Here is a 23,212-nt window from a genome sequence, read left to right as displayed (position 1 = left end):
TGCCTCCCGGGTTCAAGCAATTCTCCTGCCTCAGCCTCCTGAGTAGCTGGGATTCCAGGCACCCACCATCACGCCCAGCTAATTTTTTTGTGTGTTTTTAGTAGAGACTGGGTTTTATCATGTTGCCCAGGCTGGTTTCCAACTACTGACCTCAAGTCTTCCACCTGCCTTGGCCTCCCAAAGTGCTAGGATTTCCGGCGTGAGCCACTGCACCCAGCCTATACCACATTTTATCATCCATTCCTTCACAAACATTTGAGTTGTTTTTGCCTTTTGGGTATGTGTATAATGCTGCCAGGAATATTGGTGTGTAAATATCTGACTTCAGTTCTTTCCGGCATGACCCAGAAATGGAATTGCTGAATCATGTGGAATACTATATTTAATTTGGAGAGAATTTTTTCTAATACTTAGATTTACTTTTTTCATACAAAGATAGCATAAAGTATCTTCTACAGAATGCAGAGCGGTCACTGAAAGTTTTACAGTTCCTGTTATTCCCCGATGTATTTTGTTTTCCACTTACAGAATTAGTGAGTAACCAATGGGCGTGGTGACTCATACCTGTAATCCTAGCACTTTGGGAGGCTAAGGTGGGCTCATCGCTTGAGCCCAGGAGTTTGAGACCAGCCTGGGCAAAAACCCTGTCTCTACAGAAAATTTAAAAAATTAGTGAGGTGTGATGGCAAGTGCCTGTAGGGAGGCTAAGGCAGGAGAATCACTTGAACCTGGGAGGTGGAGGTTGCAGTAAGCTGAGACTGCACCAGTGCACTCTAGCCTGGGCAACAGAGTGAGACCCTGTCTCAAAAACAAACAAAAAGAAATAGTGGGCAGCTAGAATTCTATGGTAATAACAAATTATATTAGCTTATATTTAGGTCTGTGTACTCAGTCACACATTTCCTCTTATTATCAAGGCTGAAATTCTGTGCTTATTTAGCCTCTTAATATGTAAGACACCATTCCAAATCTGATGAGTCACAATTTGATAATTTCAACGTCTTCTTTTATCTTTACCAATTTTTGGCGTCTGAGCAATTTAGCTGTTCTCAAGTACTTCTTTCTTACACTTTTACTGAATAGTAAAGAAATGTGCTTATAAGATATTTCAGTAAATATGAAGTTTGTAATAATTGCATTTAGCTTAATGTTAAAATAGAAAATAACCAAAATCCAACAAAGATGAACTTAGGAACTTATTTTCCCTTCATTACTTAATTTCTCTTCATTACTATAGAATTTTGGAGGTGGTTGGTCAACTTTTAGTTTACATTTTTCTCTTTATGAATAAGACGTCTTTAGTCCCACAGAGCTTAACCTGCTTATTCAAGGGCACATAGATAATGGCTGGGACGGTAGAGGAATTCAAGCTAGTTTAGAAAAGAATTATTTATTTATTTATTTATTTATTTTGGAGACAGTCTCACTCCGTCACTCAGGCTGGAGAGCAGTAGAATGATGTTGGCACACTGCAACCTCTGCCTCCTGGGTTCAGACGATTCTCATGCCTCAGCCTCCTGAGTAGCTGGAATTGTAGGTGCGCACTACCACACCCAGCTAATTTTTGTTATTTTTAATAGAGGTGGAGTTTCACCATGTTGGCCAGGCTGGTCTTGAACTCCTGACCTCAAGTGATCTGCCTGCCCTAGCCCCAAAAGTGGCCACTGTGCCTGGCCAGTAATAATTAATCTTAATTTGTAGATTTTTACATACCACGGTAGCACATTATGTTGGTACCTTATTATATTATCACTTGCCATGAAGCAAATGGAATATTATGATTTTTATTTCTGATACAGGGTCTCACTCTGTTCAGCCCAGGCTGGAGTGCAGTAGTATGATCATGGCTCACTGTAGCCATGACTGGACTCAAGTGATCCTCCTACTTCAGCCTCCTGCATGGTTGGAACTACCTGGACATGCTACCACACCCAGCAAATTTGATAAATTTTTTTGTGGAGACAGGGGCTTGCTATGCTGCCCAGACTGATTTCAAACTCCTGGTCTCAAGTGATTCTGCCGTGTCAGCCTCCCGAAGTGCTGAGATTATAGTTGAGCCATCTCACCCAGCCATAAAGTAATTTTCTTTTTCTTTCTTTCTTTTTTTTTTTTTTTTTAGCGTTTGGTATGTGTTGTCTTAAAGAAAAAATATTTCAAGTAGTGTTTAAGTTTCTGAGCTGCCTTACAAAAGCCTATGTAGACCCGAGATTGCCTAGGTCATAGTAATAGAAGTATTATGTCATGGTAGCTAGTTGTTATGTACAATATTGTGTCCTTGGGAGCATATGTTCCCAATTCTATCTAGGGAATGCCCCAAAAAAGAATCTATTAGGTTGATTTTCATAAGCACCAGTCACTGTTAGTTTACATTTCTGTTTCATTTCTTTTTATGCCCCTGTCCCTTTGTAACAGAAGACAGAGGAAAAGTCTCTTTCTTTGTCCCTCTTTTTATCCCTTTCTTGCAGTGTACCAGACAGTATGTAAGGCACTAGGAATCAAATAGCTGGGACTTCTGCCCTAGAGGAACCAAACTAGATGCAGTGATAGAGAATCACTGAATAGAGGTGGAGTCATTAGATGAGGTGGTTGAGAAGGCTCCCTCACAAAGTGGCATTTAGGCCAAGACCTAAATGAGACAGAACCAGCCTTGTAGGCATTGGGGTGATCACTTCTCAAGTTCTAAATGGAATGGAATTAAGAGCAGCAACCCCTGCTGGGGGGCATGGTGAAGACTCTGAGTTAACTCAGAGTTAACTCTATCCAGATGTTTGCGTAGATTATGGCTTGAGCTCTCACCAGCTGGGGTTGGCCTGCTGCTTAGGTAAGTTAGATTGGTGTTCTCTCCATTGCATTTGGTTGCCAAAATTTTTTTAAAATGCCATTTTCTAATACGTCAATAGAGCTTCATAAATCATCATATTTCCTGTTTAGTTTTCTTCTTATTTACCCAATGTCCCATATTATGATCAATTCTCACCTCATGGGTGCAGTGTTTTATAAAATATATTGAATATAGCCTATGTGCAATTGCTTTCTTTCAGAAAGACTTTCTCAAGTCTTTATATCTCCCAGCCAAATAGACATCATTACACTCTTTAGTGATGCTGTTATCCAGTTAGTTCCTCCTTCAAAGCTTTTCAAATGTCTGTCAGATTGTATCTTATTTTCAGTGTTTAGTGAGAATGTTTTGGTTGACCTTCAAATAAAAATCTTAGGCAAGCCTCTTGTTCTCATACCAGTGTAGAAAACAGTGTGACTTTGTTGTTTATCTGAGGAAGATATTTCATCCCTTTGCTGTGCAAGCCTTTGGGACAACCTTTTTAAAGGTGGGTTTTAACTCTTACAAGCCCATGGGCTGAGCTGGTCTATGCAGTACACCATTGTTGCTGGCAGAATGATCAGTGTGGTTGGAAGGTGAGCACTGTTGCCCATGCCCACTCCAGAGAGAGATTTTCTGTTAAGGGTGAGCTTAACACTGGGGCTCCTGGAGGGGCCAGATGTGCTCTTCATTGGGAACTCTCATAGGCTCCATTAAGCTTTACTTATTTATACTTACTTAATGCTCACAATTCTGTGAGAGATGGGAATGCCGCTCCAATTTTAGAGAGGAGGAGAGTGAGACATACAGGGAGATAGAGTAACTTCCCCAGGTCACTTGGTGGGGCTGGGATGCCTCTTGATCTTTTACTCTGCAGCCTTTTCCCACTGTTTTACAGAGCAACTTTCCTCAGTACTCTTCCATTCTGTTGTCATGGGATTACAGATGATAATCCCATTAATAAGATGAAAAGAAAATGAAGACAGTGATGTGACCCATTGTGGGTAGTGGAATCAGTTTTGCAGATTTACCTAATGAGAGAAGTCCTTTCCTTTGAAAATTCTTTTTTTTGTTTTTTTTTTTTTTTAGACGGAGTTTTGCTCTTGTTCCCCAGGCTGGAGTGCAAGGGCACAATCTCGGCTCACTGCAACCTCCGCCTCCTAGGGTCAAGCGATTCTCCTGCCTCAGCCTCCTGAGTAGCTGGTATCACAGGCACCTGCCACCACATCCGGCTAAGTTTTTGTATTTTTATTAGAGACTGGGTTTCATCATGTTTGCCAGGCTGGTCTCGAACTCCTGACCTCAGGTGATCTACCCTCCTTAGCCTCCCAAAGTGCTGGGATTACAGGCATAAGCCATCACGCCCTGCCTGAAAATTCTTGAGATCACATTTTATAATAAAATCTGACAAGTAGTGTTGCACATTTTAAAGAATTAGTTTTTTTAATGTCTTCTCTTTCATCATTCATATTTTTATAGGGCCATATGCACCTATTTATGTCAGTAAATTCATTCTTTTTGTAGATTTAAGTTAATAGAGGCCAATGAGATGAGGTTATACATTAATCTTGGAAACTATATTTCAAGGGGATAAAAATATTTTAATTTGCAAAGTTAATTATAGAATAATAAGATTAGAATGTATGTTTTATGGGGGCAGGGATCCTGTCTGTTTTGTTTGCTCTTCTGTCCTTAGGGCCTAGTACACACTGCCATGTAGGGAGTAGGTGCTCAAGTGAAGTAATGAACAAATTTTACTAAGGTTCCGTTCTTTTGATTCTCCTCTCTTATTCATGTATTCTTTACCTAATCCTCTTCCTTCACCATCTCCAAGGCTCTTTACTGAGTCCTCTTTTTACATTACTCTACTTTCTAATGTATCTATGGTAGTATCACCCATGTCCAGGAAGTAGTCATATCTTAATTTAGCTATTTAAATGAGCACAAGTTTATTTGGAGAAAATGTTATAAAATAATATAAAGGTGTTCTGGGGCTTAGGATACTAAGTGTTAGTACCAGCTTTTGCTATTAATAGAGGTGTGACATTGAGCAGGTAATTTAACCTGTTGGTGCTTTGTTTTCCTCTTAACTGTGAGGGGGTTGGTCTAGATTAGAGGTTAGTTGGTCTAGATTAGAGGTTAAAAATTCAAATGCCTATAGGAGTCAAGCAGGTAATACAAATGAGTGAAGGACTTGTTGCTAACCTTTAATGAGAGTTTGGAGTTATGAATGAATTTGATAAAAGACAAATACTTTATCTTAGCCTAATAGTTCTTAAAGTTGGCTACACTTGAGAATTACTTGGGGTGGGAGAGGGGAGTGGTATTTTAAAAAACACTGATGCCAGCCTGAGCAACATAGGGAGATCCTGTCTGTACAAAAATAAAATAAATTAGCCGGGCATGGTGGTGCAGGTCTGCCTTCCAAGCTACTCGGGTAGCTGAGGTGGGAGGATTGCATGAACTCAGGAAGCCGAAGCTGTAGCTTGCTGTGATCATGCCACTGCACTCCAGCCTTGGTGACAGAGGGAGATCCTGTCTCAAAAAAAAAAACAAAAAAAAAAACAGCCACCAAAACTGCCACCCACATCCTGCTCTCAGAGATCTGATGTGCTTTTAGAATACCAAACTTCCCAGGTGCTTCTAATGAGTAGCTACATTTTCAGTGGTTAATTGTACTCTAAGATGTTTTCTAGACCTGACTTTTTGAAACAAGAGAAGGACCAAGGATGGCATCAACTTTCAGATAAATAAACAGATCTTTCTCCTCTATTTGTAGTAATCTTTACTGAAAGTAATTGTTGTGAATGATAACCCAGAGACAATATCAGATTCCAAGTTGTCATCAAAGAGAGTTTAAGTTGTGCTCATTATACCAAGGAGTCAGTGTTTATCGTAGTACATTTTGTTCCTGTTTTCACTTATCCAGTACTTTCGCTTTGTTTCCCACTACATTTGTGATCATATTGGATGGTTTCTACTATATTCTCTGAGTAATGGTGGTCACAGCTTTCTCTGGGGTTAGGTTTCACTGTGTACATATTCGGTTTTGATACAGGCCAGTCTTTGTTAAGATGCCCCTTCTAGGAATGCATTTTCATTAAAATTGGAGACTCCCTACCTTAACGAATGCCAGAAAGCATTCTCATATGTTTTAGAATGCTTTCTGTAATACAAATTGAGAAAGAGAGAACTTTTTGTTCACTGGGAAGATTTTCAAATCTGTGTTTAACTGTACCCTGATATTTTTAGAAGAATTAATTTTGTCCTATTCAGAATGAGATCACCTAGCTTATCTCTTTTCTATGTTTTTTTCCTCCTGCTTCTATCAGTGTTTGCTTTCACAACCAAAGTTCTGGGCCATTCAGACATCGGCCTTGATCCTCCGGACAAAACTTGAGAGAGGAAGTACACGCCGAGTGGAACGGGCAATGAGGCAGACACAGGTAGGAATTAATGTGGCAATTTGTGTGCTTCTTCCAACTCTCTATTGCTATCAATAAGCATACATGTTTGCTATGAATGAAAGAATGAGACGGCTTACATTTTACTCAAATAATTTGTTACCGTTTAGAGAATAAGTTCTATAATTTAACTTCTTGGTTCCAAAGCCCAGCTCTGTGACTTAGCAGCTCTGTGAACTTGGTACTTAACCTCTCCAAACCTCATTTTCATCATCTGTAAAAGAGGTTAATAATAATAACAGCACTTAGGCTGAGCACAGTGGCTCACGCCTGTAATCCCAGCACTTTGGGAGGCTGAGGCAGGTGGGTCATGAGGTCAGGGGTTCGAGACCAGCGCGGCCAACAGGGCAAAACTTCATCCCTACTAAAAATACAAAAATTAGCCAGGCATGGTGGCAGGTGCCTGTAATCCCAGTCACTTGGGAGGCTGAGGCAGGAGAATCACTTGAACCCAGTAGGCAGAGGTTGCAGTGAGCCGAAATCGTGCCATTGTACTCCAGCCTGGGCAACAAGAGAAAGACTCTGTCTCAAAAAATTAAAAAAAAAAAATAATAATAATAATAGCACTTACAGGTTTATGGTAAGCATTAAAAGAGACAATATAAGAATAAATAAATAAAGATATGCAGCCCCATAGGTATGGGTTGTATAAAGAAATAAAACTCATCCTGATGCAAAAAATATTCATTAATGAACTAACCACATGTAAGATTAATCCATATTCAAGTAACGTTCTTCATTTAATGCTAATGTTTATTCCTATCCAATAAGTCAATAGCATTTAGTGTCTTTTACACATTTTCTCATAAACTATCCATGATGCAAATTTATTACCAAGAAAAATGGAAAATCTTGCAATAGGTACAGGATTTCATAACATCAGTGTCTTAGTCTGTTTGTGCTGCTACAACAATATACCTGAGACTAGGTAATTTAACTTATAAAGAATTGAAATTCATGTTCTCACAGTTCTAAAGGCTGGAAAGTCTAAGATCAAGGTGCTGGCATATTCGGTGTCTGATAAAGCCTCATTGCTCATGGATGGCACTGTCTGGGTGTTCTCACATGACAGAAGAGTGGAAGAGAGTGAACCCGTCCTTTTACACCATTTTATAAGGGCCCTAGTCTGGCTTATGAGGGCTCTGCCTTCAAGATTTAATAGTTTCCTAAACATCCTACCTCCTAATACTTTCACATTGGCCATTAAGTTTCAACATATATATTTTGGAGGACACATTCAGACTATAGTAATTAATGAAAGTGATTTTTTTTTTTGTACTTTTTTTTGACATAGGGTCTTGCTCTGTTGCGCAGGCTGGAGTGCAGTGGCACAGTCTCGGTTCACTGCAACCTCTGCCTCTGGGGTTCAAGCAATTCTTATGCCTCAGCCTTCTGAGTAGCTGGGATTACAGGCGTGCACCACCATGCCCGTCTAATTTTTGTATTTTTAGTAGAGATGGAGGTTTCACCATGTTGCTCAGGCTGGTCTCGAACTCCTGGCCTCCAGTGCTCTGGCTGCCTCTGCCTCCCAAAGTTCTAGGATTACTGGCATGAGCCACTGTGCCCAGCCAAAAATTTATTTTTATTTTATAAAAATTTCAAACCTACATAAAAGTCATAAGAACAGTATGAAGAATTCCCATATACCCTTCACCACGAGATCCTGTTTGGGCTTTATCAACTTGTCCTCATAACGTCCTTTGTAGCACAGGGATCCAAGCCTGGCATTTCACTGTCATATCCTTTCAGGCTCCTTTATTCCAGAACAATTCCTAGTCCTTTTTTGACCTTGATGGGTTTGATGCTTTTGAAGATTATGGGTTATTTTGGAGACTGCCCTTCAGTTTGAGTTTGTCTGATGTTTCATTATTTGATTCAGGTCATAGAATTTTGGCTGTCATATTATAGAAATAATGTAGTACTCTTCTCCCCTCAGGTGGCACATGATGTTCACTTATGCTGTCACTGGGGATGTTATTTGATCTTTCAGTAAGCTTGTGTTTGTGAGATTTCTCCCCAAGTAAAGTTAGTCTTTTCCCATTGTAATTAATAAACATTTTCAGGGAGTGGTATCGTTTGGATATTTGTCCCCTCCATATCTCTTGTTGAAATGTGATTCCCAATGTTGGAGATGGGGCCTGGTGGGAGGTGTTGGGGTCACGGGAACAGACCCCTCATGAATGTCCTAATGCCTTCTCCACAGTAGTAAGTGACTTCTCCCTCTGTTAGTTCATGTGAGAGCTTGTTTGAGAGAGCCTGGCTTCTCTTTTGTTTCCTTTCTCGCCATGTGATCCACTTGCTTCCCTCCCCTTCTGTCGTGACTAAAAGCTTCCTGAGGCTTCATCAGAAGCTGAGGTACCATGCTTGTATAGCCTGTAGAACCATGAGCCAAATAAACATCTTTTCTTTATAAATTACCAAGCCTCCGGTATTCCTTTACAGCAACACAAAACAGATTAACACAGGGAGTTACTCTGAGACCATCTGATTTGTCATCTAACTTTCACCCATAGGTTTTAGCATTTATTCTTTTGTTTTTATATTTTTATTTATTTATTTTTATTTGCCACTATACTAATGAGGAGGTTTTAGCATTTTTTAAAAATGTGTGTATTTATTCATTTATTTCTTCTTAGAGACAAGGTCGTGCTCTGTTGCCCAGGTTGGAGTGCAGTGGTGCGATCATTGCTCTCTGCAGCCTTCACCTCCTGTGCTCAAATGTTCTTCCTGTCTCAGCCCTCAGCCTTACCACTAGTTAGGGCTACAGGAGCATGCAACTGTGCCTGGATAGTTTTTTAATTTGTCATACGGGATCTCACTATGTTGTCCAGGCTGGTCTCAAACTCCTGACCTCCAGCAATCCTCCTGCCTTGGCCTCCCAAAGTGCTGGCATTATAGGTGGGAACCACTGTGCCTGGCCTGGTTTTATTGTTTATTGATGTATCTTCTCTGCATAAGTTAGCATTATGTATTGCCAAGTGGTAATTTTCTAATTCCATGATTCTTTAATAATTTTTTAAGTTGATATTCTACTGTAAGGAAGACCTTTCTCTTCTCATTTGTTTTTCCATGTATTTATTTACTTGATTGTGAACTCATGGATTCCTGTTTTATTTTATGGGGTGTAATCTTACATTTTCGTTACTTAGTTACTTTTTGTTTTTTTTTTTTGGAGACAGAGTCTTGCTTTGTCACCCAGACTGGAGTGCTGTGACATGATCTTGGCTCACTGCAACCTCTGCTTCCTGGGTTCAAGCGATTCTTCTGCCTCAGCCTCCCGAGTAGCTGGGATTACAGGCACCCATCACCACACCCAGCTAATTTTTGTATTTTTAGTAGAGATGGGGTTTCACCATGTTGGCCAGGCTGGTCTTGAACTCCTGACCTCAGGTGAGCCACCGTGCCTGGCCCCCTTCTTTATTTTAGTGATAGGACCTCCTGAATTTTATCCAGGCATATGACTTCTGGTCCTCTTTTGCATGTTGGAGAGGCCAGGTAACTAAGTTGTGAACAGTAAGATGTGGATGAAGTAATATGTACCACTTCTGGATCATACCCTTAAAAGGGAATATGTGCTCTCCTGGTACTTTGTCCCTTCCCGTTGGCTGGGAAATCAGGAGAACTGGGCCGCCAACTTAGACCACAGATGTTTTGAAGGTGGCTGAGCCCTTTTAGCAGTTCTGAGCCATTCATTGTTTTAGTCTGTTTTCTGCTGTGATAACAGGGTACCACAGACTGGGTAATTTATAAAGAAAAGAAATTTATTTCTTACAGTTCTGGAGATTGGGAAACCCAAGACCATGGTGCCAGGAGGTGGTGAGGGTCATCCCCTGGCAGAAGGGTAGAAGGCAAAAGGAAGTATATGCAAGAGAGAGCTCCCTTTTATAACAAAGCCACTTCCATGGTAATTAACCCACTCCCATGGTAACAGCATTAATCCATTCATGAGGGTAGAGCCCCCACCTCCCACCACTGTTGCATTGGTCACCAAGTTGCCAACACATGAACTTTTTTTAAAGGACACATTCAAACTATAGCACTGTTGAATTTATAAATGAAAGAGAAACAGAATTCTGTCTTGCTCAAGTCTACTTTTTGATCTTTTTGTTATAGCAGTTTAGCCTATATCCTAAGTAAGCAGGCTGAGGCAGGAGAATCATTTGAACCCAGGAGGCGGAGGTTGTAGTGAGCCAAGATTGTGCCACTGTACTCCAGTCTGGGTGACAGAATGAGACTCCGTCTCATTTAAAAAAAAAAAAAAGTAAGGCAGAGAGAAAAAAACGCTATTAAGAATAAAAAGAGAAGATATATTTACTATTCATTAACTGGAAGTAGATCACCATAAAGGTCTTCCTCCTTATTGTCTTAACATCGAGTAGGCTGAGGAGGAGGAGCAAAAGGAGGAATTTTGCTCCTCATGGACGGCAGAGGCGGAAGAAAACCCATATATAAGTGAACCTGTACAGTTCAAAGCAGTGTTGTTTTACAGTGGAAAAAACTGGCAAACACTACCATAACCTCGTGATTATGATTAATATCATTGGTGATAAAACCGCTGATACAGGTTTAGTATCCTTTATCTGAAATGCTTGGGACCAGAAATGTTTTGGATTTTGGATTGTTTTCAGACTTTGAAATATTTGCATATACATAATGAGATATTTTGGGGATGGGACCCAAATCTAAACACAAAATTCATGTCACTAGGGTGCAACACCTGTTGACAAGAAATAGAAAGAAGCAGAAGAAAATATCAATCCGAGGTGTTGGCTCAGTGGAGCCTACAGTATTTCCCACTTTGCTGTCTCCTTGGGCTGAAATGGCTGGACCTGTCCTCTGCCTTCTCTTCCCTATCACTGGATATGGGCAGCCTCAGGAAGGGGCATGACCTCAGGCTAGGTGCTCTCTAGCTGAGGTGACGCTGAAACAGCTGATAGTTCAAGGCAATCTGTTGTCCTCACTCCCACAGCTAGACCCCACCATGTAGGGCAAAGAGGGAAGGTGAAGATATAGTTGATTAGCATCTTCAATTATGGTGGATTACACCATTGTTTTAAAGTTTATTAAAAATTCAGTTTACACTAAAATTGTAAAATGTTGAAATGACTAAAACATAGTTTATTTAAGGAAATACACGTAATACATTTTTTTACATTATGGAAAAAGTTTAAGTGTCTGTTGTTGTTAAAGCTTCAGCCTTCTTTTTTTGTTTGTATTTGAGATGGGAGGTCTCACTCTCCCGCCCACACTGGAGTGCAGTGGCATGATCTCGACTCACTGAAACCTCTGCCTCTTGAGTTCAAGTGATTTTCCTGTCTCAGCCTCCCGAGTAGCTGGGACTACAGGCATGCACCGCCTGCTTACTTTTTTGTATTTGTAGTAGGGTTGGGGTTTCGCCGTGTTGGTCAGGCTAGTTTTGGCCTTCTTAATAGAAATAGTGCTAGACTACATTCACTTATTGGTGAAGGACATATTGACCTAGAAATAATTTGCCCTTTAGCCATCTCTTTCAATAACTTTGGCACACAAAATAAGTAGGTCAGCATTCATTTTTCTTTTATAGCATCTAATTAAACTAAAAAAGTGAATCTTTTATGTATTTATAAGTATATAGCTTTTCTTTCTTTCTTTCTTTTCTTTTGAGACAGAGTCTCACTCTGTCACCCAGGCTAGAGTGCAGTGGCGTGATCTCAGCTCACTGCAACCTCTACCCTCCCGGGTTCAAGCGATTCTCCTACCTCAGCCTCCCAAGTAGCTGGGATTACAGGCACCACGCCCAGCCTGTATATATCTTTTCAATTGTAAAGCTGCATTTGTGAAGATTATGTTTTTAGATATCAAATAACAAGATTGTGTTTTGAGTGGGAAACATGGATTTAAAAGAAGGCTGGGAGCAGTGGCTCACACCTGTAATCCTAGCACTTTGGGAGGCCAAGGCAGGTGGATCACTTGAGGTCAGGAGCTCGAAACCAACCTGGCCAACATGGTGAAACCCCATCTCTAGTAAAAATACAAAACAATTAGCTAGGCATGGTGGTGGGCACCTGTAATCCCTGCTACTTGAGAGGCTGAGGCGGAGAATCGCTTGAACCCAGGAGGCAGAGGTTGCAGCGATTCGAGACTGCGCCACTGCACTCCAGCCTGGGCGACAGACCAAGACTCTGTCTCAAAAAAAAAAAAAAAAAAAGAAGGAGAAGAGTCAAATCACTGTGCTCTGGCATTTTTCCTTTGCATTGGCCTTACTATATTTGGGGTCCGTTCATTTTGCTGTTCAAATGCTGCGTTATCAAGAGAGTTGTGTAGCCCACTAACTGTAGAACAGAATTAGAGAGTTGTTACTTCTGCCTCCGCAGGGTAGTACTGTAGAAAATGCTCTTTACTTCCCCAACCCAGAAATCTTGGAAATTAGTCAGATCATGTGACAGGATGAATGTACAATTTGTCTAAGTTTCTGTCAATGTTGAGGCATTTAGCTCATCATCTGAACTTCTGCCAATTCCCCTGATTCAGAACTTGATATTACTTTGTTTGTTGAAGTTACTGCATCCCTGAGGAATAAGAGGAAAATGATTTTAAAATTACATGTATATATTAAGACAGTGTTGTGTTTTTTTATTCTGTTTTAGTTTCTATGAATATCTGTTCCCTTCCACAGCAGCGTAAAATAATAAAATGATAAACTGTTAAAAGTTGAGGAAAAGGCTGGGTGCGGTGGCTCACGCCTGTAATCACGCCTAGCACTTTGGGAGGCTGAGGCAGGTGGATCACCTGAGGTCAGGAGTTTAAGACCAGTCTGGCCAAAATGGTGAAACCTTGTCTCTACTAAAAATACAAAAATTAGCTGGGCATGGTGGTGGGCGCCTGTAATCCCAGCTACTCAGGAAGCTGAGGCAGGAGAATTGCTTGAACCCCAGGACACGGAGGTTGTGGTGAGCCGAGATCGTACCACTGTACTCCAGCCTGGTGACAGAATAAGACTCTGTCTCAAAAAGAAAAAAAACAAAAAGACTTGAGGAAAAATAAGCTAGAAAGGACCCCCTTAAGGAAAAATTTAATCTTGTTCTATTATGTATTGAGGAAATGCAGGTGTGATGAAGTCAGGTAACCTTGCCCCAGTTTGTCTGGCTAGTTAGTGACAGTCTGGACTACACAGACTTACACGGTTGCAGGCAGTTACACTGAAGGCTTCAGTGGCAAGTCCTAAGGAATGGCAGATTTGGAAGAGATCTGTAAGTGAGACGTGCCAAACTTGAAAAGAAAATGTTTCATCACACCTAAAGGTAAATAAATCATGATTATAAGGTCCGCAGAAGAAGGAACTCCAAATTGAGGACAATCTATTAAAAACATCTTGTCTTCTGAAATTATTTTAGGCTGCACTTTTTTATTGCATGTTCAAGGCAGTGGTGATGTTAGTGACAATGAAGAAAATCATGTTTATGGAAACTATTTTAATGGCTATGATTCAGAAGCTGCTTGAAATAAAATAAGATTATATTCTTCAGTAATCATTTATACCCTGCTTTTCTACCAGTGGAGTATAAAATAGTGTTCTCTATCATCATTCAGCCTTTCCATCCCCATCTGATCTAAATTCTTTTTTTTTTGTTAACGAGAGAGAGTCTTACTTTGTCACCCATGCTGGAGTGCAATGGCATGATCTCGGGACTGCGACTTCCACCTCCTGGGCTCACCTGATTCTCCTGCCTTAGCCTCCCAACTACAGGTGTGCGCCATCATGTCTGTCAATTTTTGTATTTTTTTTAGAGACAAGGTTTCACCACATTACCCAGGCTGGTCTTGAACTCCTGGGCTTAAGCTATTCATCTTCCTTCACCTCCCACAGTGTTGGGATTACAGGCGTGATACACCGCACCCACCCTTAAATTCTTATATTCAACATTTTATCATAAGATCACATCCTTTTCTTTTATATGCTATGGTTCATGTGCATCTCCCAAAGTTGATGTGTTGGAAACTTAATCCCCAATGCAAAAGTATTGAGAAATGGTACCTTTAAGAGGTGATTAGGTCATTACTGGATTAATGCCAGTATTTCAGGGGTTAGGTTCCTGATAAAAGAATGAGTTTGGCGTTCTTTCCTCTATCTCTCTTGCTCTCACTCTCCCTCTTGTGCCTCTGCCATGGGATCATGTAGCAAGAGGTCTTTTCCAGATGCAGGCCCTTCCATCTTAGACTTCCCCGTCTCCAGAACTATAAGAAATAAAATCTCGGCTCATTGTAGGTGACCCAATCCTAATATTCTGTTACAGCACCACAAAGGGGCTAAAACATTTTGTAATCCAAATATGAAGCAAATTAATGGAAACTACATACATTCAAAGGGACCATCTTATTTATGTCCAAACCAAAACATTTTTGAAAAAAAATTGTGCAAACCAAATTTGTCATTGTTTTCTTTCATATCAAGCTCTGTCTTCTTTCATATCAAACTCCTTTTACTTGGTGTTAGATAAACTCAGTTCAGTCTTTGGAGATCAATGTTAGATTGTTTTATGTTTATTACTGAAATAATCTTGATAATGAATTTTAATTACTTGGTTATCTCTTACACCTGTTAATTTAAGTCATGAAAGTCTGTCCCTGTCCAAGCAGTTGTGCCTCTGAAGACGTTTGCCCAACGGGAAAATTTTTCTTCCTCCTTGGATTTCTGGGAGGACATTGTATTGAATTGGAAATTTGAGATTATTGCAGTTTTCTGTCCCTGGAGTCTGTTTATACTGCAATTTGACTTTCTTAACTGTGGTAATGAAGTCAGATTTCACAATTTTTAAATTACTTTTTTCTTCTTAGAATATTTGTTCTTTTTTTTTTTTTTTTGTCTTTGATAAATTGTGTGTCTCAGGTTTTGGTGTACAGATTATTTTGAAACTCAGGTAATAAGCATAGTACTCATTAAGTAATTTTTCAATTCTTATGCTCCTTCCACCCTCACCCTCAAGTAGGCCCCAATGTCTGTTGTTCCCTTCTTTGTGTCCATGTGTACCCAACGTTTAGCTCCCAATTACAAGTGAGAGTATGCACTATTTGGTTTTCTGCCCCTGCATTAGTTTGCTTAAGTTAATGGCCTCTGGCTCCATCTTTGTTGCAGCAAAGAGCACAATCTTGTTCTTTTTTATGGTTCTGTAGTATTCCATGGTGTATATGTACCCCATTTTTTTCTTTTCTTTTTTTTTTTTTGGAGACGGAATCTCGCTCAGTCACCCGGGCTGGAGTGCAGTGGCGCAATCTCGGCTCACTGCAAGCTCCACCTCCCAGGTTCACTCCATTCTCCTGCCTCAGCCTCCCAAGTAGCTGGCACTACAGGCGCCTGCCACCATGCGCAGCTAATTTTTTGTATTTTTAGTAGAGATCTCCTGACCTCGTGATCCGCCTGCCTTGGCCTCCCAAAGTGCTGGAATTACAGGCGTGAGCCACTGTACCTGGCCATGCCTACCCCATTTTCTTTATTTAGTCTACTGTTGATGGGAATTTAGGTTGAGTCCATGCCTTTGCTATTGTGAATAGTGCTGTAATGAACATACACACACATGTGTCTTTATGGTAGACTGATTGATAATCTTTTGGGTATATACACAGTAATGAGATTGCCAAGTCTGATGGTAGTTCTGTTTTAAGTTCTTTGAGAAATTGCCAAACTGCTTTCCACAATGGCTGAACTAATTTACATTCCCACCAACAGTATATAAGCGTTCCCTTTTTTCCACAACCTCTTTAGCATGTTGTTTTGTGACTTTTTAATATCCATTCTGACTGTTGTGAGATGGTATCTCATTGTAGTTTTGATTTGTATTTCTCTAATGATTAGTGATGTTAAGCGTTTTTTTCATATGCTTGTTGGCTGTGCATATGTCTTCTTTTGAAAAGTGACTGTTCATGTCCTTTGCCCACTTTTTAATGGGGTTGTTTTTTGTTTAAGTTCCTTATAGATTATGGATATCAGACCTTTGTCGGGTGCATTTGCAAATATTTTCTCTCATTCTGTAGATTGTCTCTTTACTCTGTTGATAGTTTGTTCTGTTGTGCAAAAGCTCTTTTGTTTAATTTGGTTCAGTTTGTCAATTTTTGTTTTTGTTGAAATTGCTTTTGGCATCTTTATCATGGAATCTTTGCCAGTCCCTACATTCAGACTAGAATTTTCTAGGTTATCTTCCAGGGATTTTATAGTTTTTGGTTTTACATTTAAGTCTTTAATCCATCTTGGGTTGATTTTTGTATATGGGTCAGAAAGGGGTCCAGTTTCAGTCTTCTACATGTGGTTAGCCAGTTATCCCAGCACCATTTATTTAATAAGGAGTCCTTTCCCCATTGCTTGTTTTTGTCAACTTTCTCCAAGATCAGATGGTTGTAGGTGTGCATCTTTGTTCCTGGGCTCTCTATTCTGTTCCATTGGTCTGTGTGTCTGTTTTTGTACCAGTACCATGCTGTTTTGGTTTCTGTGGCCTTGTGGTACAGTTTGAAGTATGCTAATGTGATTCCTCCAGCTTTAGAACATCTGTTCTTGATACTATGTAGTTGCATGCATGCTTTGAAGAAGTGGGGATTTTTATCATGGTTAATTATGGAGGAGGAAGACCCAGAATACCGTGTTTGTTACTATTGTGGAGATTATTGCTCCAGTGTGGGCTGAAACATTTCTCTTAAAGTTGGTAGTCCTTTCTTTATATGGCCCTCATGACCTATCTCATTAATTTCTAGTAATGATTAAGGGCATGTCATAATGAAACCCTTGATTGGAGGAATATTAGTCACAGTAGTGTACTGTCAGGATTTGTTACTCTGAGGCTTGTACTTGTGTTTGAATAATTTGAGAAAGAGGTCCTTTATTATTTTTTTTTTAATACTGATGGAATTACCACACTCTGCAGGAATTAGATGTAACACCTGGACCAAGTCCACGGTCAGTAGTAGTGAAGTGTGTTTTGTTTTTTAAACTATGTCACTGTTCTTAATTGTTTTAATTATTTAAATGATACTGCTCATTATAAAAATATAAGCAATATGGAAGTGGAAAGTAAAAAACAACAGCTTTCTTTTCCTCTTGCTTGCCTTCCAGTCTCAACAATTTGTACCTTCTAAACCTCTCTCTGTGCGTAAACATAAATATACTTTGACATAAGTGGGATCATCAGTCTTCTTGCTTTATACCTTTTCCCTCTAAACATAACAGCTGGATCCGCTCTGCATGCCAATACTTGTGAACCTAGCTTATTCATTCTAGCAGCCATATGTCACTCTTTTAAATAGAAGTGCTACAACTAATTTAACTAATCCTCTATTTCTGAAAGTGTCCTTTAATTAATATTTTATTTTTAAACTGCATATTAAAAATTTTAGTACTGCATATAATAAAATAAATTAGTTCACTCAGGAGGATTTTAAATGAAAGATATAAATTCTTCCCTAATTCTGAGTTCACTTTTAGCTATTTCTTTTTTAGTTGTTATTCTAGTGGTTTCCATTATAACTTTAAATATTTACATTTCTTTAATACTTCTGTCTCTTGATTTGTCAACTTTTTAGATAGAATCTGTTGATTCCACACTATAACAAAGGAAGAAATCTGCGCACCTCTCATCTCCTCTTCCATTTTTATGTTATTTTTCAATTGTTGGGGTTGTTACTCTATATTCCGTTGGGTTATTTTTGTCATGTATGTTTGTTCTATATGTTTTGTTGTTGTTTTTTTCTTTCAGAGACAGGGTCTTGCTCTGTTTTCCAGGCTGGAGTGCAGTGATACAAACATGGGTCACTGTGCAGCCTTGACCTCTTGGAATCAAGTGATCCTCCCACCTCAGCCTCTTCAGTAGCTAGGACCATAGACACCCACCACCATGCCAGGCTAATTTTTAAGTTTTTTGTAGAGGCAGGGTCTTGCCATGTTGTCCAAGCTGGCCTCAGACTTTCAGGCTCAAGCAGTCCTCCAGCCTTAACCCCCTAAAGTGTTGGGATTACAAGTGTGAGCCACTACACCTGGCTCAGATTTTTTTTTTTGAGACAGAGTCTTACTCTGTCACTCAGTCTGGAGTGCAGTGGCATGATCACAGCTCGCTACAATCTTGAACTCTTGGGCTCAAGTGATCCTCCTGTTTCAGGCCCCCATGCCCAACTAATTTGCAATATTTTTGTTGAGACAGGGTCTTACTACATTGCCCAGGCTGATCTCAAACTTCTGACCTCAAGTGATACTCCCACCTCAGCCTCCCAAAGTGCTGGGATTACAGGCGTGAGCCACTGTGTCTGGCCTATATGTTGAATTTTTTAAAACTTCAACCCAGTCTTACAGCATTGTAATGATGATGCTGTGAGTGTACTGATTATTGATTATACACCAAATGGTGCAATTGGACCCATGGAGAAGGAAATGCAGTGCTCTGTGTCTAAGTGTTTGCCACTTGAAGGAAGCTGTCACAAGAATCAAGGTCCAGGGGATTCTCCAATGATTTTTTTTTTTTTTTCTCTTTGCATGGTCAGCTACCACTGCTTCTTTCCTGTTAGTTATTATCTTTCTTGTTTCCTTTTTTGCTTTTTTGTATTGCCTCACTGTGTAACTTTTTCACATGAAGAACAAATGTAGTTAAATTTGCGTCTTTGTGAAAAGTATTGGCCGGGTGCGGTGGCTCAAGCCTGTAATCCCAGCACTTTGGGAGGCCGAGGTGGGCGGATCACAAGGTCAGGAGATCAAGACCATCCTGGCTAACATGGTGAAACCCCGTCTCTACTAAAAAAAATACAAAAAACTAGCCGGGCGAGGTGGCGGGCGCCTGTAGTCCCAGTTACTAGGGAGGCTGAGGCAGGAGAATGGTGTGAACCCGGGAGGCGGAGCTTGCAGTGAGCTGAGATCTGGCCACTGCACTCCAGCTTGGGCGACAGAGCGAGACTGCGTCTCAAAAAAACAGAAAAGTATTTTTCCATCATAATTCAGGAGTTTGGGTGTATAGAATTCTAGTTGCAAAATCATTTTTCTTCAGGACTTTAAATGAAGTCATTACCTTAATATCTCCTGTCATCCAAGTTTGCTAATAAGTATGGCAGTCTGATTTTTGTCTTGTTTTAAGTTCTTTCTTTTCTTCTTGTTTTGAAATTTTTTAGAATTTTCTCTTTATTTTTGGAATTCTGGATGTATCTAAATTTGACCATGGGCTCTGGAGTCATACTGCCTGGTTTCCGTTCCCAGCGCTACCATATAATATACCTGCTTATACCTTGGACAAGCTACTGAATGTCTCTGTGCCTCAGTTGGCTCACATAAATAATGGAATAAATGGAGTTTTTATGAGCATTGTATGAGTTAATATTTAGATCAGCATCTCAGGTTGGAAGTGCTTAATAAATGTTAGTTACATAATTATTTCTCTTTCTGGGTTATATATTGGGTTATTTAAATAGAAGCAATTATGGCTCTATAGATGAAACAATTTAATTATACTTTAATTAATTATACTTTTTTCTTCATTCTTTAAAAAGCTTCTTTATCCAATTCACTTCTGCATTTGGAATTTTAGTAGAACTATGTAGAGACCTCCCAGATCTATATTCTGTGCCTCTTCTAAGCTGTTTGTCTTTTTGATTGAAGTTATAGGAGACTTCTCCCATCTTTTCTCCTGTATCACTAATTTTGACCATAAGCCCAATTAATAATATTTAGTCCATTCATAAATTTTTTTATTTTGACAATTATTTTTAATTTCCAGTAAATCTGCATTTTTCTGATTGTCCTTTTTCATAATAGTCTTTTGTGTTTTACAGATACAGTATCTCATTTAAATTTATTTGCACATTATTAATTAGAATTTAAAAATTATTCCTGTGAATTATCTATCCTCAGGTATGACCTGTCTTATATGTTCCTCTTGGCCTTTCTTTTTCATGGGTATTGCTTTTTCTTAAATGGCTGATGATTGCCAAAGCTGATTGTGTTGATAGTTAGCACAAGTCCCCTCTGTAGCAGTGTGGGTCTCATTGTCTTAGAGGCTTTTCCACTGAGTGCAGGGCTGACTGCAGACTCTGTACTGTGACCAGAGTGTGGCTAACTAGCAGGCTCCTATAGGGTTGGCATGGGTCTTCCCTCTAAATCTTCCCCTAATGCTCTGAATCGGGAATCTGAGGCAACTGGGCACTCTTGCTGTTATAACAAAGATGCTTCTCTTTTTAAATAAGCCTCATACCTCCTGTTGCTTCATTCTTTCATTCCTTTCCTTCTGAACAGACATGTGAGGTCTGAGATAGTATCTCCTAAGTGGTGCAAGAAGGCACTGTGCTTAACCAAGCCTAGGGGGCAGAGGAGGCATCCAGAGGAGCTGGTAGCAGGATCAAGATCCCAAGTGAAAAGCCACAAACAAAGGATAGAGACCCAGTGAGGAGAACCTCCTCTCAGTATGGTGTCTGAAGCATTGGCCAGTGGTTCTGAGCTACGGAAGTCATAGTCTGGAATGCAGGATCACCCTCACCAGAGTGACATCCAACAGATGAAGCTGTGCATAGAGCAGTGGACTAAACAATGTATGAGATATTCTTAGATGATACACTCAGGGAGGCTACAAAAGATACAAAAGGCTTTGCAGTGATTGGGAGAGGGACCTAGTCATCAAGAAAAAAGGTCAAAACGTTTAAAGGATGGAATAGCAGAGTCAGAAAGAGATGCAACAACCCAGATGACAGGTATTGAGGTTAACTATATGGGAAACTTATATTAGCTCTGCATCAAATATATTAACACAGGGCCTCCTTTTATGCCCCTAGACCAGAGCTAGATCTCAGGTCAAAGCAGCTCTTCAGAATTGCCTTCTGCATGTAGTCATAAAGAAGAACATGGGGCAGCAATGCAGTAGTTTGGGACAGAGAGCTAGCTTATGAAGATCATCTCAACTTGAGAATAATTAAGTGTGTGGTTCTCAAAGGGGTGAGAGAGAAGCTAACAGACACAACTGCAGGAGGTGATATTTAGTTACTGTAAGCTGGAGACAATACAACATGATCTCAGATGCAAATCTGGGTTTCCCAGTACCCCAGAGTTTCCCATGAAGACATCCAGGGATAGAGGATGCCTCCCTGTGGAGGCACAGTACCAGAAGCTCCCCTGGGTATTCTCACAGGGGGAAAGGATGGTTTATGCCCACCTGCCACCTCCCATCCCCCAGCCAAATATTGATCATGAGGGTAAGTCTCCCTCAGCGGCCCAAGATTCTGACCTGTCTTAGCTCCATTCTAAATTTTATGAGAAGAGGCTTTCAGAAGTCTAGTTTTATCCTGTAGCTAATAATAGCAACATAATATGTCAATTATGTTACTTCAGGATCTTCACTTCTCAGGTAGACTGACTGCTCCAACACTCCTTACTTTCTCTCCTTACCGCTGACTGGCCTCTCCCCATTCTTATTGGCACCTTCATTGAAAAATCAACTGACTGTATGTGTATGGTTTATTTTTGGACACTGTTGTCACAGCTGTGTTTTAGTATTAATTAATTCTATCATGCTCTATTTGGAAACCTTTCCTTCATAACAGCTAGAATGTGAGCTTCTTGAGGGGTCAGTTTCTATATTTTACTTATTTTTACATTCTCAAAATCAACACTCAATGGATGTTTGCTAAATGATTAATTAGAAAAATAGAATTTTGAATTACTTATTAGCAGGACTAATTGAGAGTTAGCTGAGTTAGAGACTATGTTTTCATCTGGCACTTCAATAATCTGAGAGCTGTAGAGACCAGCCTTTCTGATATCATTCCAGTACAAATTTTTAGTGTAGTAACAAACCCCAATGCCAAAGCTAACAGGAACAGAAGAGTCACTATGATTACACTGAGATTAACATAGGGTAGTAATTCAGTTTGGTTGGTTGTGTTATTTTAAGGGAAGGGAAAAGAGATGAAGCCATTTTCTTATTGGGTTTCCTAAAAAATAGTGAATTAATGCATAAATCACTACCCCATGTGCTTCTAAGAAGTAATAAGAGCCTAAAGTTCAAATTAACTCCTTAATTTATGGGAAATATGTTCACTCTGTATGTTTTAGCATACCAGAAGACAAAGCTTTCCTTTAGTCATTTATTCTGTATTAAAGACTTCTCTCTCATGTGTTAGCATCTCAGAATATTCACGTGCTCTATTGTGTTTTCATGTATCTTCTTCACAGAAGTACGTCCACGTGCATTATACTTGGCAGACTTGGTATTGCCCTTGATGTGTAACTATTTGTTTGAGTAGAGAATCTCTAGCTGCCATTAAGAGTCTTTAAAGAAGGACTGGGAAGTGGAGTGCAGCACATAATCTAGTCATTTAAGCTGACCGTGGCTGTGTTTGGTTTGCCTCATGAGTGGGTATGGCTTCAAAATTTGAAAAATTACATTTGATTTTCATGCTTATTTTAAATCCCCCTAAATGTAAGGTGCTTATAATGGACGAATAGAAGTTTAGAGCTTTTCATGACTCTTGACCTTCTGTCTCAGTAATATTTAAGAATTTTTAAGAACAGGTCTCAATGAGGAGTCATTTAGTTGTAAGGGACAGAAACCCAATTCAAACTGGCCATAGAAAAGGAAATAAATTGGCTATTATAACTGAGAGTTCTAAGGATATCCCAGTCTCGGAGATAGCTGGATTCAGGGGTTCAAAGAGATCATCAGGCCTTTCTTTTTCTCTCTTTTCCCATCCTCATTCTCATATCTTTGCTTTTCTCCACCTTCTTCAGTATCGGGAAGGCTGTTGTCACAATAGCACCAGATTTCATTATCCATAGACTTCACAATCCAAGAGGAAGAGAAATCACAAGCTGCTATGGCCAAGATTTTTAAACTTCCTCACTTCATGTGGGCTTCACTTTTCTTTCTCTCTTTTCTTTTCCTTCCTTCCTTCCTTCCTTCCTTCCTTCCTTCCTTCCTTCCTTCCTTCCTTCCTTCCTTCCTTC

General features: G+C 39.8%; 1 protein-coding gene across 2 annotated transcripts in view; it reads left to right on the top strand.

The window, feature by feature from the left end:
• TTC27 (tetratricopeptide repeat domain 27) overlaps positions 1–23,212 on the top strand; it is a 195,695-nt gene that overhangs the window by 76,661 nt on the left and 95,822 nt on the right. For both annotated transcript variants that reach the window (XM_011935991.1, XM_011935992.1), the window contains exon 10: positions 6,151–6,264. In XM_011935991.1, the coding sequence (XP_011791381.1) occupies positions 6,151–6,264 (114 nt within the window). The remainder of the gene's footprint in view (positions 1–6,150; positions 6,265–23,212) is intronic.

The sequence above is a fragment of the Colobus angolensis genome, unplaced genomic scaffold (genome assembly GCF_000951035.1).
Source record: "Colobus angolensis palliatus isolate OR3802 unplaced genomic scaffold, Cang.pa_1.0 Scaffold15, whole genome shotgun sequence".
Taxonomy (NCBI): domain Eukaryota; kingdom Metazoa; phylum Chordata; class Mammalia; order Primates; family Cercopithecidae; genus Colobus; species Colobus angolensis.
The sequence above is the reverse complement of the archived record's forward strand: the minus strand, read 5'-3'. Positions and strand labels throughout refer to the sequence as shown.